General features: G+C 41.3%; 1 protein-coding gene across 5 annotated transcripts in view; it reads left to right on the forward strand.

Moving 5' to 3' along the window:
• Positions 1-18,219, forward strand: part of dpyda.1 (dihydropyrimidine dehydrogenase a, tandem duplicate 1) — an 837,290-nt gene that overhangs the window by 614,182 nt on the left and 204,889 nt on the right. For all 5 annotated transcript variants that reach the window (XM_059648043.1, XM_059648046.1, XM_059648045.1 and 2 more), the window contains one exon: positions 15,775-15,939. In XM_059648043.1, the coding sequence (XP_059504026.1) occupies positions 15,775-15,939 (165 nt within the window). The remainder of the gene's footprint in view (positions 1-15,774; positions 15,940-18,219) is intronic.

Raw genomic sequence — 18,219 nt, forward strand, 5'->3', positions numbered from 1 at the left:
TGAGCTTGAAACCCACCATGACAAAGTCAACTAAAATCTGGACCAATAAGCTATTATCGTGGCAACCATATAACCAGTGTGATTGCCATAAAAGTCCATCTAGTTCACTAATTCACTTTAGGAAAGTAAATCTGCCATCCTTAACTGGCCTACATGTGATACCAGACCCACAGCATTATGTTTGACACTTGATTGCCTTCAAGGCAATTAGGGATAATGTTGCCCTAGCCAACAGCGACCAAATCCAATGAAATTATACCTCTTTTCTAAAATAAACTAAACAAATTGGTACAAAAACAGAAATTGCTGAAAAAATTCAGCAGGTCTGGCACCAACAGTGGAAAGAAAGCAGAGTCAATGCTTCAAGTCTGGTGACTCTTCATCAAAAATGGAACTCAGAATGTTAACTCTGCCTTCTCCCCACAAATGCTGCCAGACCTATTGGCTACATATCTCAAGAAACTTTCTGGTGGATCAAGAGGTACTACAGATGCAGAACTGAATACAGACTAAGAGGTTTCGGGTCCAATGATCCCTCTTTCAGTTTGATGTTTCTCCAGCACTGGGGCCCTATCCACCATCCTTACTGCAACACAAGCCAATAAGGAGCCACGCTGGGGGAAGAAGGCTCATCGGTCAGACTCTGAGAAAGTGTGAACTTGGAACTTATATCTGATCCCAAAGTAACAGTTCTAAAGCCCATGAGATGTATTGTCCCCTCAAAACTATCTCTTTACATAAGTTTTTGATTGCTTTTCAGAAAGCCTTTCCTCTGCTTGTTATTTGATATTTCTTATGCCTTGGGACATACTTCCATGTTAAAAGCACTACATAAATGCAATTATTGTTGACGGCTTCTGCCATCTGCACAAGATGAGACGTTGTTCATTAATAAGATCACACATGTATTAAGCAACTGAAGTGTTTAAATTAGTATACGATCATACAGCTACTAGTCAGTTCTCCTTCTTCAACAATTTTTATCTCATCTAAAATTGACAATGATAAATAAGAGCAGGTGATGTTTGAATAAAAGACACTCACAACTGTTACAAGATGTAGCACCTGCTCATTAACAGATGAAATCTTTTTTGGATCATTTATGTGTTCTCAACAGGTGCCTAAGTGAGTATATCATTAAAGTCAAAATTCATACTTTTGTTGCAGAAGTTAAAAGTGGTAAATAATTTCTCTTCAGTTTCCTCTCATCCTTGGGACATTGCAGTACAACCATAGGATCATTTTGCTCATACTTAGATTGTTATCGTTTCCACAACTCTGTGGACCTTGTAAAATGGCAAGCATTATCTGGATCCCCATTTCTTTCCAGTAAGGAAATGGGGACTGAACATGATTGACACATGAGGGCAACTCAGTTAGGCCATATAAACTCCCTATTCATTGCAGCAAACGCTGTAAACCACACTGTGGGATTTGCATGATTTTAGAGTAGATTTTTGAAGGGAGAACATCAGCAAAACTGTCAAGCTGCAAAGTTATTCAAATCTCTGTTATTATTAGTGGTTATCTGCTTTCTGCAATCTGCAACAATCCAAGTCAAAGGCCTAAGTTCAAAATTTAATCAATAATTCAAAGAGGGTTTTAAAGCAGTAGCTGTCCATAGTGATTGGAACCAGGTGGATTGTGCTGACTATGAGACCCTTGATTGGGGTCGTTAACCTGGGCCAACCAGGAAAGCCCTGGCTGACCAACAGAACCAGGAGATTTAGAATCTTCTCAGCTCAGAGAATTGACTCCAAGATAGCTGGCCACAATCAATGTACAGTGCACAAGTAAATAAAGGTTGGCTTGATGACAGGATACCAGTCCTTGCGCAGTTATTTCACTGACTTTGTAGGGATTTGAATATCTGACTGTTTTGTAAGGAATTAGGTATTTGTGGCAACCTCAGCAAGACGTGTCACATCATTGACATGGACACCACTATCACTTGTGACAACACCACCCACCACATGCACAGCAGATAATCATGTGACTTGGCCAACATTACCTATTTGATACCCTGCAGGCAAAGATGTCCCGAGGCCTGGTACATTGGCAAAACCATGCAGATGCTATGACAATGGATTAGTGGACACCGTGCAACAATTGCCAGATAGGGGTATTACCTCCCAGTGGGGGAACACATCAGCGGTCAAGGACATTTGGCCTCGGATCTTTGGATTAACATCCTCCAAGTGGACTTTGGAATCCACAATAGCACACAGTCGCCAAGCAGAGGCTAACAGTCAGTTTGGTACACATGAAAGATGGCTTGAACCGGGATCTTGGGATCATGCATACATACACACACATGCCCATACACTCATTCTCTCTCTCTCTCTCTCTCTCTCTCTCTCTCTCTCTTTCTCTCTCCCCCCCACACACAAGCACTCTCTCTCTTTCTCTCCCATACACACATAGACAGACACACAGACAAACACACTCTCTCTCCCACACGCACATACACTCGATATCCCATGCACACACACTCTTTCTCTCTCATGCCCCCCACACACACTCACACTCTCACTCACTCTCTCTCACTCAGTCTCTCTCTCTCTCTCTCACACACACACACACACACACACACACACACACACACACACACATCCATCCATCCGTCCATGGGGTGAATTTGTATTTGCAGGTACATTCCATTTTGCTCAAACTGCAAACAATTTATAGACAGTCAGTCAATGTGGTGCTTTATAAGTCCCTACTTTAGGACCAAAACCAGTCTGACTCCAAACCAAAACACAAACAGATTACAAACAAGGCCTCACACCTAACATGCATTGTCTGACCTAAAATGTTACCTTTCCTTTAAACAGATAACACTGTTAGTTCTCTCAAGACAGTGACTTGAAAGGAATTTGAGAATTTACATATACACATTAATCAATGAAAACCTTCCAAATGATTAAAGATTTAACAGCGTTCCACGTTTGTTCAATACATCCTGATCAGTGATTTGCCCCTTTGATCTTTTACTTATAAATTCTATAAAGAGAAGAAGGAGAAAGGCTCCGAAAACCTATGTTTTCATATAAACTTGCTGGATTGTAACCTGGTGCTGTGTAATTTCTGACAGTATAATTATATCATTTTATACTGTCATCTAGATGGAAATCTGTGACTGCACAGAGTTGGCAAAAACATCTCCTATCAATACTAAAGAGAGTTCAGATGACAAAAATTGGCAAAATTTGTAAGAAGACACAAATGATGAGAATGATAATGAGCAGTAGGACCTGATTGACCTTGTTGATTAAACTTTAAATGAAGTTATTCAGAGAGCCAAGCAGCCAAGTGAAGAAATTGTAATCGCAGATTTGAATTTGATGTCACGACACAAGTTCAAGCAGAGCATTTCATTTCTTCATCTTCCAATGAAGAATAATCAGCATCTGTGACATGGAGTGTGCTGAACAACCAATGGTTCACAAGTAGCAAGACTAAGGATTTTAATATGTTGTGCCCACCAGGAAGATAAGCACAAAAGCCGAATGAAAGCCTCCAAATTAATCAACAAGTATAAGCTCAGAATTTGCATGTTTGAACACGGGGTATCAACAGATTAAGAATAAATTACACAGATTGAAGGTGGGCTGCACAGAAGTCAGCACTAAGGTGATACAACCAATATCAGTAGATTCAGGACAGGGTCAAGAAGGAACTACCCAGCATGGAGAGCCAGGATACTGTCAAGAAGCCTGGCTGTAAAATCTAGGATTCTGCAGTTTGATCAGGGCAGCAGTCTTCCATGAAATACATTCATGACTTTAAAGGTTTCCCCAGATGATTTTTGAAGCAATTGCCTGTTTTTGCAGGGAAGAGATCCTCTGGGGATTAAGTGTCCTCCACTAAGATAATGGACCAATTGCCTCCTTTAGCAGAAGGATCATTTTCTGTAAAGGACATCCAAGAGATAAAAACTAATCCAGTGGAGAGATTTTGCAGACCTCATACAGTCCAGAACAGATTAAAGGTCAACAATCCTCAAGCTAAAAAACCTACCAATGCCCCATTTCCAAAGTGAATGCATTCTGGAGGGACTGTGAAACCTCCAGAGCTTCTTAACTTCTGAAGTTAGAAACTTTGGGGAGATAGTGCAGTGTTAAATGTAATTACATGAGTGAATTATTAATGTAAATTATTGGAAAAAAAGGGAGGTGCTTAAAAATTTTCTGAAGAAGTGTCTAGGCCTGAAATGTCAGCCTTCATGCTCCTCTGATGCTGCTTGACCTGCTGTGTTCATCCAGCTCTACCCCTTGTCATCTCAGGTGCTTAAAAAGTAATGGCTCTGAAAGCATGAATACAGAAGACTGTATTGAGCTCCACCCAAACTGCAATTGTAAGGCTTTGGGCGAGACAGGTAAAACACTGTAGGACCTAAAAAGTGTTGGACCCATTATTTTAAATCTCTTAGTAACAATGTCCATCTTATTAATGTTATTTTATACCTGATTTCTGTCGTGCATTAACCTACAACTTGTTGATAGATATATAGCTTCTTGTTAAGCATGGAAGTAAAATGGACATTGGGGGCAGCTGGGAATGTGGGTATGAGGTTCCCGTCAGATCATCCATGGTATGGTTGGTTCAAGGGCCTATAGCTACATCTAGGCGGTATGTAAGACAAGAAACTTTTCTCATGAGATGATATAGTTATTTTCCTCCATCATGGTAGGAAACGCAGGTCCAGCAGAGTCAAACCAATAAGAAGAATGGTGACAGCAAATCTACATTTAGTTTTTTTCTGAGAGTCAAGTCAGCTAGTACAAAGTGGTGAGCAGCGATGAGGATTTATCATTAAACAATGCCCATCACACTTACTCCATCAATTAATACAATTAGGGCTCATCTGGGGCTTCAACTGCACTTTCCTGATCACACCCCAATCTCTTGGATTCAGCAGCATCAAATTCTCTAGATGACAATTACTGTTTATCTTACAAGGTCTCCATTATTTCTGGACTTGTAACTTTGATCTAATATGATCCAATTTATTGTGTTCAGTCCTGAGCACCCTATTTAAGGAAGGGTGTTAAAGCCATGGTGAGAGTTCAAAGGAGATTTTACAGAATGATACATGGAATGATGGTATTAGATAAAAGGAAAGATTAGAGAAATTGGGTTTATGGCCCTTGGAGCAGAGGAGATTAAGAGGTGACAATTATGAACAACTGACAGGATAAAGAAGGATGTTCTGTTTCCACTGGTTGGTATATCAGTAATATCAAGATTGTCAGCAAGAGAGCTAGGATTTATATGAGGAGAAACTTCTTTACTCAGAGAGCTGTTACAATTTGGAATGCAAGATAACAAAGTGTGTCGGTCAGCTTTTGTGCTCCTGAGATGCTGGTTGGCCTGCTGTGTTCATCCAGCCCCACACTTTGTTCTCTTGCGTTCTCCAGCATCTGCAGTTCCCATTGTCGCTGATACCAATTTGAAATGCGCTGCCTGACAGAGTGACGGAGGTGGATTCCGTAGAAGGTTTCAAAAGAGAGCTGGATACATATTTGAAACTGATGAAGTTAGGAGTTACGGAGATAGGGCTGGAGAGTGGGACTAGCTAGGTAGCTTTTGGGAGCCAGTACAGACAATATGCGTTGAATGGTCTTCTGTACTCTATGATTCTATGAATTACTCAGGGTCTGAAAGACATCTTACACCCCTGTCCTCTCTCCTTTGCTATCCCTGTTTTCTACACAGACCAATTCCACATCATGATCTATGAATAATTCTAGGAAGTTCATTTGACACTAATTTTGATCTGGTTGAATAATATAAAAGCACAGAAGACTATTTAGAACATATAATGTGTTTGTAAATATCCTTATTTCATAACTATTAAAGGAAATATTGTACATAGCAAATTTCTTTTCATAGCTGCCGATAATTCATGCTGGTTTAGTCACACAATATGGCTTGAGGACAGAGCAAAATGATTTTTCAGTGAAACCTTGGGCTTGTTCTGCTTTTTGAACTACTTGTGCATGTGTTAAAAACACAAGCTGTGACCTTGCTGATCAAATCTGTAACGTACTATTTGCCTGCTAAGTCGAATGTTTCTGCAAAAAAACATTTATTCATCGCCTACGGTAATAAAATGTGAGGCTGGATAAACACAGCAGGCCAAGCAGCATCTCAGGAGCACAAAAGCTGACGTTTCGGGCCTGGACCCTTCATCAGAGAGGGGGATGGATGGGGTGAGGGTTCTGGAATAAATAGGGAGAGAGGGGGAGGCGGACCGAAGATGGAGAGAAAAGAAGATAGGTGGAGAGAGTTTAGGTGGGGAGGTAGGGAGGGGATAGGTCAGTCCAGGGAAGACGGACAGGTCAAGGAGGTGGGATGAGGTTAGTAGGTAGATGGGGGTGCGGCTTGGGGTGGGAGGAAGGGATGGGTGGGAGGAAGAACCGGTTAGGGAGGCAGAGACAGGTTGGACTGGTTTTGGGATGCAGTGAGTGGAGGGGAAGAGCTGGGGTGGTTTTGTGGTGCAGTGGGGGGAGGGGACGAACTGGGCTGGTTTAGGGATGCAGTTGGGGAAGGGGAGATTTTGAAACTGGTGAAGTCCACATCGATACCATTAGGCTGCAGGGTTCCCAGGCGGAATATGAGTTGCTGTTCCTGCAACCTTCGGGTGGCATCATTGTGGCACTGCAGGAGGCCCATGATGGACATGTCATCTAAAGAATGGGAGGGGGAGTGGAAATGGTGTGCGACTGGGAGGTGCAGTTGTTTGTTGCGAACTGAGCGGAGGTGTTCTGCAAAGCGGTCTCCAAGCCTCCGCTTGGTCTCCCCAATGTAGAGGAAGCCACACCGGGCACAGTGGATGCAGTATACCACATTGCAGTATACTGCATCCACTGTACCCGGTGTGGCTTCCTCTACATTGGGGAAACCAAGCGGAGGCTTGGGGACCGCTTTGCAGAACACCTCCGCTCAGTTCGCAACAAACAACTGCACCTCCCAGTCGCAAACCATTTCCACTCCCCCTCCCATTCTTTAGATGACATGTCCATCATGGGCCTCCTGCAGTGCCACAATGATGCCACCCGAAGGTTGCAGGAACAGCAGCTCATATTCCGCCTGGGAACCCTGCAGCCTAATGGTATCAATGTGGACTTCACCAGTTTCAAAATCTCCCCTTCCCCAACTGCATCCCAAAATCGGCCCAGTTCATCTCCTCCCCCCACTGCACCACACAACCAGCCAGCTCTTCCCCTCCACTCACTGCATCCCAAAACCAGTCCAACCTGTCTCTGCCTCCCTAAAATGTTCTTCCTCCCAGCCATCCCTTCCTCCCACCCCAAGCCGCACCCCCATCTACCTACTAACCTCATCCCACCTCCTTGACCTGTCTGTCTTCCCTGGACTGACCTATCCCCTCCCTACCTCCCCATCTATACTCTCCTCTCCACCTATCTTCTTTTCTCTCCATCTTCGGTCCGCCTCCCCCTCTCTCCCTATTTATTCCAGTTCCCTCTCCCCATCCCCCTCTCTGATGAAGGGTCTAGGCCCGAAACGTCAGCTTTTGTGCTCCTGAGATGCTGCTTGGCCTGCTGTGTTCATCCAGCCTCACATTTTATTATCCTGGAATTCTCCAGCATCTGCAGTTCCCATTATCTCTATTCATTGTCTACCTCAGGTATATTGAAATGATAAAATAGGCAGATGTATGAAAACCACGACTAATCAAGTAAGCAATAATTCAAGTTGCAATCTAAATGCAGTGTAAAATTTGATTGTAGGAAAAGAGAAGTATGTGTTATGTTGTAATTTTTTTCATTCACTGGAAATATAATATCTACTGCCTGTATGTCACAAATCATATTGCATAATTTCGACTGTGTTGAATTTCTGGGTTTACTAGAAAATCTGCGCATTTCTCTGTGTGCAATTCTGTAAGAAAAAATCCACTTATGCCCTCTATTTAATGTCTAGTAAAGGAGGACATAATTTAACTATTGCAATAGCCTTGAGACAGGGTACAATATTTAGAAAGATATGAGTTGGGCACAGGCACCTGCATTTTTTTTTCCGGTCAAGATGAAGACCACAGACAAATTTCATTTTGTATGAGGTACAGTCAGTTGTCAATGAACATATGGTGTTGGAAATATAATGAAATTTCTTTTTTAATGTATTTGCCACTGCTTTTATCAGTCAGCACTTTTATCTGTAGCAGTTTCTTCTGAGTAAATGGAATTTGGCCCCTTTATTTGAGCAATTGCATGTAAAATTAACATGGCTTCAACAAACATTTTAAACCAGTCACCATGTAAATCTGGTCTGAAAATTATTTCAGCCTATAAAATGCCAGCATTTGACAGATACAAAGATAAATAATCCTGTATTATAGTAACTGTACGCTTTATCAAACATATGCAAATCAGAACTAATTAGCACTAATTAAGGTTATTTTTGCCTATCTCGCTGGAAAACTGTCTAAATGTTATGCAATCTAGTTAGCACACTGATTATCCTAATTGTTTTATATTGCTTGCTTCTTAATTAAAATATGTAAATTGTAGTTAATTGGTAAATAGTAAAAGAGTTAGCTTTGACTCATCGGCAAAATCGGGGTTTATGCACTCAACAGCTAGCAATTGATTTTACAGAAAGTTTGCAAGCATTGTTGAAATATTTTTAAATGATTTCGAGTGTAATTTCATTAGTGGCCAACTGGCTAAAACATGATGGTTTTTAAAAACATAAATATTCAAAACTGAAATACAGCAAACGATCAATTACATCTGACGGAAGGAAAACCGAAAGAACTGTGGATGCTGTAAATCAGGAACAAAAACAAAAGTTGCTGGAAAAGCTCAGCAAGTCTGGTAGCATCTGTGAAGAAAAAAAGTCAGAGTTCATGTTTTGGGTCCTGTGATGAAGGGCCAAGGTTGCTTCTGAGGAAGGGTCACTGGACCCGAAATGTTAACTCTGATTTTGTTCTTCACCGATGCTGCCAGACCTGCTGAGATTTTCCAGTAACTCCTGTCTTTGTGGCTACAACTTCAGGCTTGTTCTACTGCTGGTGTATGACATCTACACCATGAGCCTCATTTCTCACCCTCACCTTCCCTGTCTGCCACTCTTTATTAAGGTCTGCAGGTCCAAAATTTCTGTGGTGGCTTTTGCAGCATGAAAGAGAAATGCTATCCTTGATTTGTGAGCATCATGTTTTTGAGTGAGATCCTTTCTGTCTCCCGCAGAAACTTCTGTGGCAGGCAGAAGTTGCCATTCCCTGCATCTATTGTTAACTGGCACACATATGCTAATGATATGCATGGCATATTTTGTCAGAATACCCACAGTTTACAGCCCCTTGGATATTGCTTCCATTGATGTAACCTAGACACAGGCAAATCGGAACTAGTGTCTTTTGGCAGGGTGTTCCTATTTATGTTAAAGTGATCCACGAGCAAGCTTATTGCCTGGAAAATCTTTTTCTTCTGGAAAATCCATTTCTTACATCTGTCTATCTATTTAAGGAAATTACTTGTTTTCTTTTTGTTTGCTTTGAAACCAGAGTCAGGCACTTCCTGGATAACAGCTAATTTTTGATTCTCACAAACAGCAAGTGTTATTAACAAGCAGCGTGGGATCACAATGGAAACCTATCGTTCAGTAGCATCAACGAAGGATGAAGTCAACTGACTATTATGAATGATTTTTGTTTCATGAATTGAATGAGTTGTCACTTCCATTTAACAAATAAATACAGTGAAAGGTGTAATATGTCGCCATGCTCCAGAGCTGCTTTGATTTACAGAAGATCTTAAGATATAAGATTGAAATTAACATATAAATCTTAAATATAAATAAAAATCAGAGTTCATCATCCCTCCCTCTTGTGCTCTGCTTGACCTCCGCAATGGGCTCTGGGCCCACGAACGCCCCTGCATTACAGTCCATTCCTGGAGTACCAATTCAGGCTATTGTATTGCCACAGCTGAAGCCCTATATCTCCGATCCTGATGCCAACCACAGGTGTAATACTGTCTTGTTCCTCTCATCTCCCTGCCCCCAGTGCATCGCTCAGATCTCACAACAAACTTATTTAAGAAAGCACCAGATGATTTGCCAAGTGTCCTGGAGCCCCAGTCACAGAACTGAAAACTTCATTCAGTGATTGTAAAGTCAGCATAATTTCAACCTTTTCACTGCCAGCTACATTCAGGCTGTAATTAGGGATCAGTACAGTGTTTCCTAGAGAACTGTCTGTATCTGCCCAGCTCCCAATCCATCTTCAGGAGGTCTGCGGAATTCAACTACTTCAGAATGTATTAAGGATTTTCCAAAGTTCAAATTTTGCACCATGCGGCTGTTCTGGTAGAGATAGTAAATTTATCTGGATGAGTGTTTGAAATGCCCAGGCACAATAGGCTGTGGACCAAGTATAGATAAGTGGGATTAGTGTAGTTTGGTGTTTGTTGATCAGCATAGACTTGGTGGGCTGAAGGACCTGTTTCTATGCTGTATGACTGTATGACCCTATTTCCAAAGTATTAATTCCAACATTGCATTGCCCAATATTCCTGTAGTGAGCTGTTGCAAAACATTAATGTTAATAGAGATTGATTCTGAATTATTGTGAAGTGTTCATAGCAAGGATCTCCAATTGCCAAGATCTATTCAGTGAAGACAGAAATTTTGTTTTGGATAGGATCAGGTAGTGAAGTTATAGTTCTTCCTTCATGGCTAATGAAAACTTCTTATCTCAATACAATAAGACCACTAAACTCCAGAATGATTATTGAGGGGACTACTGGCAGTCTGAAGTCAAGATTTACTTGTTGTGGTTAACCTGGAAGGGCAATGCACTATGATTCTATGCAAAACTCTTTTGTTCTGACTACTTGCTGCACTTTCAGATGGTACTGGATATGTAGTCTCAGGAGGAGGTGAGTGAGGCTGATCAGGAACATAGATCTCAGCCACATACACGAATATGGAAACAAGAGTAGGCCATTCAGCCCACCAAGCCTGCTCCACCATTCAGTATGATAATGATTGATCAAACACTTCAGTGTCGTTCCACCGCACTGTTTCCATAACTTTTATGTCATGGTGATGAAAAATTAATCAACTTTTATTTTAAATATACTCAAAAACTCAGCTTCTACAGACTCTTCATTCATTGGGAGTCATCAGCAAGATATTTTCTTTTAGCTAAAATGCCTTTAAACGTACTATATCACAACTCAATTTTTTCTTCATTCATTATGTACATAGACATCTTCTTTCCAGGGCTGCATTACTTTGATGAGGGTCATTGAACACCAGGCCAAGTTTACGGTTTCTTGTGGAACAATAGTAACCTGTGGAAAGAGAAATCGGGGCTTGGGGGGGGGGGGGGGTGCGGGGGGGGGGGGGGTGCAAAGCATCAGACTTCTTATTTGAGATTTCTAGCATTTTCTGATCTTATTACAGACGTTTATCATCTTTTGATTCTTCTTTTGTAGTAAGAGGACCTTACAACATAAGTTGGCGTAAGATAACAAAGTGTGAAGCTGGATGAGCACAGCAGGCCAAGCAGCATCTTAGGAGCACAAAAGCTGACGTTTTGGGGCTTAGACCCTTCATCAGAGAGGGGGATGGGGAGAGGGTTCTGAAATAAATAGGGAGAGAGGGCGAGGCAGACCGAAGATGGACAGAGGAGAAGATAGGTGGAGAGGAGAGTATAGGTGGGGAGGTAGGGAAGGGATAGGTCAGTCCGGGGAGGACAGACTCCTAAGATGCTGCTTGGCCTGCTGTGTTCATCCAGCTTCACACTTTGTTATTTTGGATTCTCCAGCATCTGCAGTTCCCATTATCTCTGAACATAAGTTGGTGTTATTGTCTGCTCCAACATGGAGGAAAAGCTTATGAAATGCTACTAAACATTGGTTTCAGGTGAAGGAGTTGAAAAAACTATCGGTCACTAGAGCACTGAGAATGAAGGCATGTCATTACATTGAAGTGGAGCTCTGTGCTATTTCACTAAGATGACATTTTGCACACCATCAGCCAGTTTTCACTATCTTCCACCTTTTCAAACAAACTTTCTTTAAATCAGTTATCAAGCCATTCTCACCTTTCTTAGTCATTTCTAATTCTTACTCTTGTTCTTCATCTTCATTGAGGCCAATAGAAAAGATGTGGAGGTGCCGGTGTTGGACGGGAGTGGACAAAGTTAGAAATCACGTGGCACCAGGTTATAGTCTAATAGTATTTTCAAATAAACCAGTAGATAAAAAACATCAGGCATAGTGTCTAAACAGTATCCCTTTTGGATTTATGTTCCCATCAAAGCTGAATTGGACCTGTCCTGTATTTGAACATGTAAATGGGTTCCTAACAAATTCCTATATCCCTGATTTTAACATACATGTGGACACATTCAGTTGGAATATAGTTTTCAGTATGATTTTAACCCTCAGCGTATTCTCTAACCAAAGATATCTTTCACAAGACTTGCTTAATTGAACCTGAACAGAAATTGCTGGACAGGCTCAGCAGGTCTGGCAGTATCTATGGAGAGAAAGCACTGACCCTTCATCAATCACTTAGCATGAGGGTATTATTTAAGTGATTCAACAGAATAAAAAGGGACAAATACAAAAGGTGTGTATTTTGATGTAACTATGGTCACAAATTCTAAATTCTAGGATTGACACAATGTATGTTCATTAAATTTTCTTATAAAATTTTGTTACAAAATATTTTCCTGTACAGTAGTGATATATCAAGATGCTTGTGAACATTTTATATTCTGTATCCATCACTACTTTTAAGCATTTTATCAATATTATAGTTACTCTCCATGTAATTTTAATTCTCAAGATCTTTTGCTTCTACCACTAACAAATTAACTTTTTACTATGATTTTCAAGTAAGGTTCATGTTAAAGTTAATTTAAAAGTTAAAGTAGTAATTCTACAAGCCATTTGGTCCTTTAACTGTCAAATTACAGTCCTGAAGTGGATTGTATCACAGTCTCTAACCTTTTAAATGTATGCAGAGCATCAGCATATTGGGAGATGTATAATTACATCTTGGCTTATTCATAGAAAACAGGTTCAAAATCATTTTTATCTTTGAATGCCTGCAGGTCTTTGAAGTGATGGCTAATGTTTGAACTTTTCTCTGTAATTTTATTATATCCCTTTATCTATAATTTTCTTCATAATGGTAATGTCACAGAATATTATGCATAGATGTATAATATATACAATCTTTTGAAGAGTTGAATTATTTTTTTAAAGTGCTTAAGCTTTCATTTCCTTTTGTTTCTCCTTGTTTTTTTTTCTAAACCATCCAAAGATACACTGAAATAGATCAGATGAAAACTTGTAAGGTTAATTATACATCAGAAGTTTATTATGAGTAATTTGTGTTTTTTTAATGATATAACACCCAACAGGTAAGTCTAAAAAATATTTTTTTCTAAATATTTCTTGCTTACCTATTAATTGAGGGATCCTGTTACTAGGATTAATTAAGGCAAAAGATAGCAAATCAAAGCAGTTCATGTCCCAGTGCTATCTATTACATTATACTGGTTACATGAGCTATCGGCTGTGCCTCCACATATTCCCTGGGTTTAAAAGCCACAGCCTATCTGGTGGACTCTTACTGCAAGTTTGGCGTGAGTTCAATCAAAGGGTAACAAATAAGCCTACGACCCAAATGTTTCTCAGCAGTTTCCATGAGGTTTCACTGGGATCAGTTATCAACCAACACTTTTGAGTCAAATATATCAACAGCCTCTTGAAGGGATCAAAGGCATAGATAGAGTTGATAGCCAGAGACTATTTCCCAGGGCAGAAATGGCTAGCACAAGGGGTCATAGTTTTAAGCTGGTTGGTGGAAAGTATAGAGGGGATGTCAGAGGCAGGTTCTTTACGCAGAGAGTTGTGAGAGCATGGAATGCGTTGCCAGCAGCAGTTGTGGAAGCAAGGTCATTGGGGTCATTTAAGAGACTGCTGGACATGTATATGGTCACAGAAATTTGAGGGTGCATACATGAGGATCAATGGTCAGCACAACATTGTGGGCTGAAGGGCCTGTTCTGTGCTGTACTGTTCTATGTTCTATGTTCTATGTTCTAATGGCACCTGTTATGCACCCTTTCCACCCATCCCCTTGGAATCGAAGAGTTCAATTTCAAAGATAATGGGAACTGCAGATGCTGGAGAATCCGAGATAACAAAGTGTGGAGCTGGATGAACACAGCAGGCCAAGCAGCATCTTAGGAGCACAAAAGCTGACGTTTCGGGGCTTGACCTTTCATCAGAAAAGGGGAAGGGGGAGAGGGTTCTGAAATAAATAGCGAGAGAGGGTGAGGTGGATCGAAGATGGATAGAGGAGAAGATAGGTGGACAGGAGAGTATAAGTGGGGAGGTAGGGAGGGGATGGGTCAGTCCGGGGAGGACGGACAGGTCAAAGGGGCGAGATGAGGTTAGCAGGTAGGGAATGGAGGTGAAGCTTGAGGTGGGAGGAGGGGATAGGTTAGACGAAGAACAGGTTGGGGAGGCGGGGATGAGCTGGGCTGGTTTTGGGATGCAGTGGGGGGAAGGGGGATTTTGAAGCTTGTGAAATCCACATTGACACCATTGGGCTGCAGGGTTCCCAAGCGGATTATGAGTTGCTGTTCCTGCAACTTTTGGGTGGCATTGTTGTGGCACTCAGGAGGCCCAGGATGGACATGTCATCTAAGGAATGGGAGGGGGAGTTGAAATGGTTCGCGACTGGGAGGTGCAGTTGTTTACTGCGAACCGAGCTTGCCACCCAGCTTTCCCCTGCAACTGCTGCCACCCGGCACTTTCCCCTGCAATCGCAGGAAGTACTACACTTTCCCCACACCTCCTCCCTCACCCCCATTCCAGGCCCCAAGAAGAGTTTCCACATCAAGCAGATGTTCACCTGCACATCTGCTATTGTGATATATTGCGTCCGCTGTACCCATTGCAGAGGCTTGGGGACCGCTTTGCAGAACATCTACGCTTGGTTCGCAATAAACAACTGCACCTCCCAGTCACAAACCACTTCAACTCCCCCTCCCATTCCTTAGATGACATGTCCATCCTGGGCCTCCTGCAGTGCCACAGCGATGCCACCCGAAAGTTGCAGGAACTGCACCTCATATTCCGCTTGGGAACCCTGCAGTCCAATGGTATCAATGTGGATTTCACAAGCTTCAAAATCTCCCCTCCACTACTGCATCCCAAAACCAGTCCAGCTCGTCCCCACCTCCCTAACCTGTTTTTCCTCTCACCTATCTCCTCCTCCCACCTCAAGCCACACCTCCATTCCCTACCTACTAACCTCTTCCCGCCCCCTTGACCTGTCCATCCTCCACGGACTGACCTATCCCCTCCCTTCCTCCCCACCTACCCTCATGTCTACAGGCTCCATCCCCGCCTCTTTAACTTTTCTGTCTCCTCTCGACCTAGCTTCTTCTCTATCCATCTTTGATCCACCTCCCCCTCTCTCCCTATTTATTTCAGAACTGTCTCCCCCTCCCCCTTTTCTGATGAAGGGTCTAGGCCTGAAATGTCAGCTTTTGTGCTCTTCACATGCTGCTTGGCCTGCTGTTTTCAGCTCCACACTTTGTTAACTTAGTTCAATTTCAAAAGCTAATTTACACAAGAGTGTGGCTGTTCAGTAAACAGTCATTTTTGAAGGGAAAAGAAAAATACTACCATTACATTAAGTTGTAGTACTTTTTTTAATATTGGTAATGGATTAGTTCTTTATTGATATCATGTTCCTGTTTAATAGGACGCAGTGACCAATGTTTCTCCAAGAATTTTACGTGGAATGACCTCTGGCCCTGTCTATGGCCCAGGACAAAGCTCCTTTCTTAACATTGAACTCATCAGTGAGAAGACATGTGCATACTGGTGCAAAAGTATTACTGAATTAAAAGCTGATTTCCCAAATCATGTGAGTACCATAACATTTTTTGAATTTTCCCTTAAAAGCACATCCTGTATTTACTTCCTGTTTTCTGAAGGTGCACAGAACTATGAGTTATTATCTTGCCTTGCAATCTATAACTATTATTAGACGTCGCTTCATTCATTGTTTAATGCAGTATTCTGACAGCTTTCAGTTTTCCAGGTACTTTTTCATTTGCGTAACACAGGATTCCAACTCACTTTAGTTTTCTATTAATGGATTACTACCTATTATGCAAAATAATCTGGGAAGTAATCCTGTGACTGAGACTGCTCTTGTTTATGTCTCTGGATTGTAGAGAGGATTTTTGTAATGCTGAGATGTTACTTAAGAAGATCATAAATACCAGTGTCATATCAGACACCCTTGTGACTCTTGCTGTTAAAGCCAGTCAAACAGTTAAACAGACAAACACTTCAGTTAGCTTCCATTGATTCATTGCATAATTTTAAAATGATTTATTCTTAGAAGGGCTAGCTAGTTATTTCTGGTTGATTCAATTCTAATAGAAACTGTTTTGCATGTTATGCCTTTCAGCCTGCATTCCATATAATCAGTTTTAAAATAGTTACAACACTTGTTATTTTTTAAACCATCCAAAGATATACTAAAATAGAGCCTTTTATGGCTTGAATCTTGACCAGTTACCTCTTTAATGCTGAAGTTCCTTAAATATGATTGTCATCTTAAACAACACCTTAATAATCATGAAATTATTAACCTGAAAGGTTAGGGTATTTCTTATTTCCCATCCTAGTTTCAATGGGAGATCAGGAGAAGATTTTGAAAAGTGTCAGCATCAACAATTCTCTACCACTTCACTGGAATTAGTTTTGTTATTGTTTTGGTGAAGTTAAGCTGAACCAGCCTGAAGGCAATTTTCAACCCCAAGATTTTATGTTCATATGTAAATGCATAGAAAGTAATTATCTCCAGTTTTTGTTGGTCAGGAGCCGTAGGCTTTACTTTTTATTTTAAAAGCAACAGTGTAGTAGCAAGGCAGAGACTGCTGCCTGTTCCTCAGAATTTGTCACAATCCTGACACTTTCCCTTGGGTGGGAGATAAGTTTGCGGGGATGGATGGTGGCAGTTTGGAGGGATTAGTTGGACGGTGTAGGCGACTTCATTTCTTACTCAAGGGAGGTCACCAAGAAAGAACATGTTTCTGCCAATATCTATAAAATCCCTGCAAGGTTTAAAGCTCTCAGAGAATGCCTAGGAGTTGCCTCAACTGGTCGAAAGCAGAAACATAAAAAGGTCGTTCAGCCCTTCGATCTACTCTGCCATTCAATATGCTCATGGCTGATCATCCAGCTCAGAATCCTATTCCCACTTTCTCTCAATACTTTTTGATCCCTTTAGCCCTAAAAGCTATACCTAATTCCTTGGCCTCAACTGCATTCTGTGGCAAAGCCACAGACTCACCACTCTCTGGGTGAAGAAATTTCTCCTCATATCATTCCTGAATGGCCTACCCCTTACCCTTAAAATAAGGCTCCTGGTGCTAACTGGCTCAGTAAGCCATTAATAAACAGAAATCCCTCAAACTTCACTACTTTCTGATTGAGGTTATGTAGCTCCCAAAAGAGAAGTGTTCTAAAAGACATGACAATGGTCGAAAGTTGTCCTCCAAAGACTAGAAGCTTTGTGGGTACACCAGAAGAACTCCAAAGATTGAGGGGGAAAAGCCAGTTGCGATATAACCTCACTTCCACTGGGCCACTTCACTAGTGCTTCGTTATTAGTTGTTATGAGCATGCAGCTATAGAAAGAACAGCCAGTAGGCTGACAAATTACCATTCTATGAGGAACTATTTCACCACCATTTAAGCAATTAGTCTTTCATCGTACTGCTCTCTGAAGTTTGAGGGCAGTATTTCTCTATAATAATACAGTATGAGTGTATAAAATTAGTACTACCAGCTCTGCACCATCTCTGATAAGAAAAAATTGAGCTTATATCTGAATGTTTTTAAGGCTGGTGAACACTCCGCAAGGGACTTTACCATCTGCTAATGTCTAAAACAACAGAAGAAATTTGCAATTATTTCTAGGCATTCCAGTTAACATTATAAGACGAATGGCATGTGGCATGCACAGTTTGCTTCACTGCAAAATTGTAACAGCTTTGGATAGACTCAAAACTGCTTGATATATACTAACAGTGCTACACTACAAAGACTGTTGCCCCCTCGGTGCTACAGATGTATGTGTGCAAATGAGTTGCCATCACTAAATGAACGGAGGTCATCTCTTTTATAAACT

This window comes from Stegostoma tigrinum, chromosome 8 (genome assembly GCF_030684315.1).
Source record: "Stegostoma tigrinum isolate sSteTig4 chromosome 8, sSteTig4.hap1, whole genome shotgun sequence".
In the NCBI taxonomy this organism is placed as follows: Eukaryota; Metazoa; Chordata; class Chondrichthyes; order Orectolobiformes; family Stegostomatidae; genus Stegostoma; species Stegostoma tigrinum.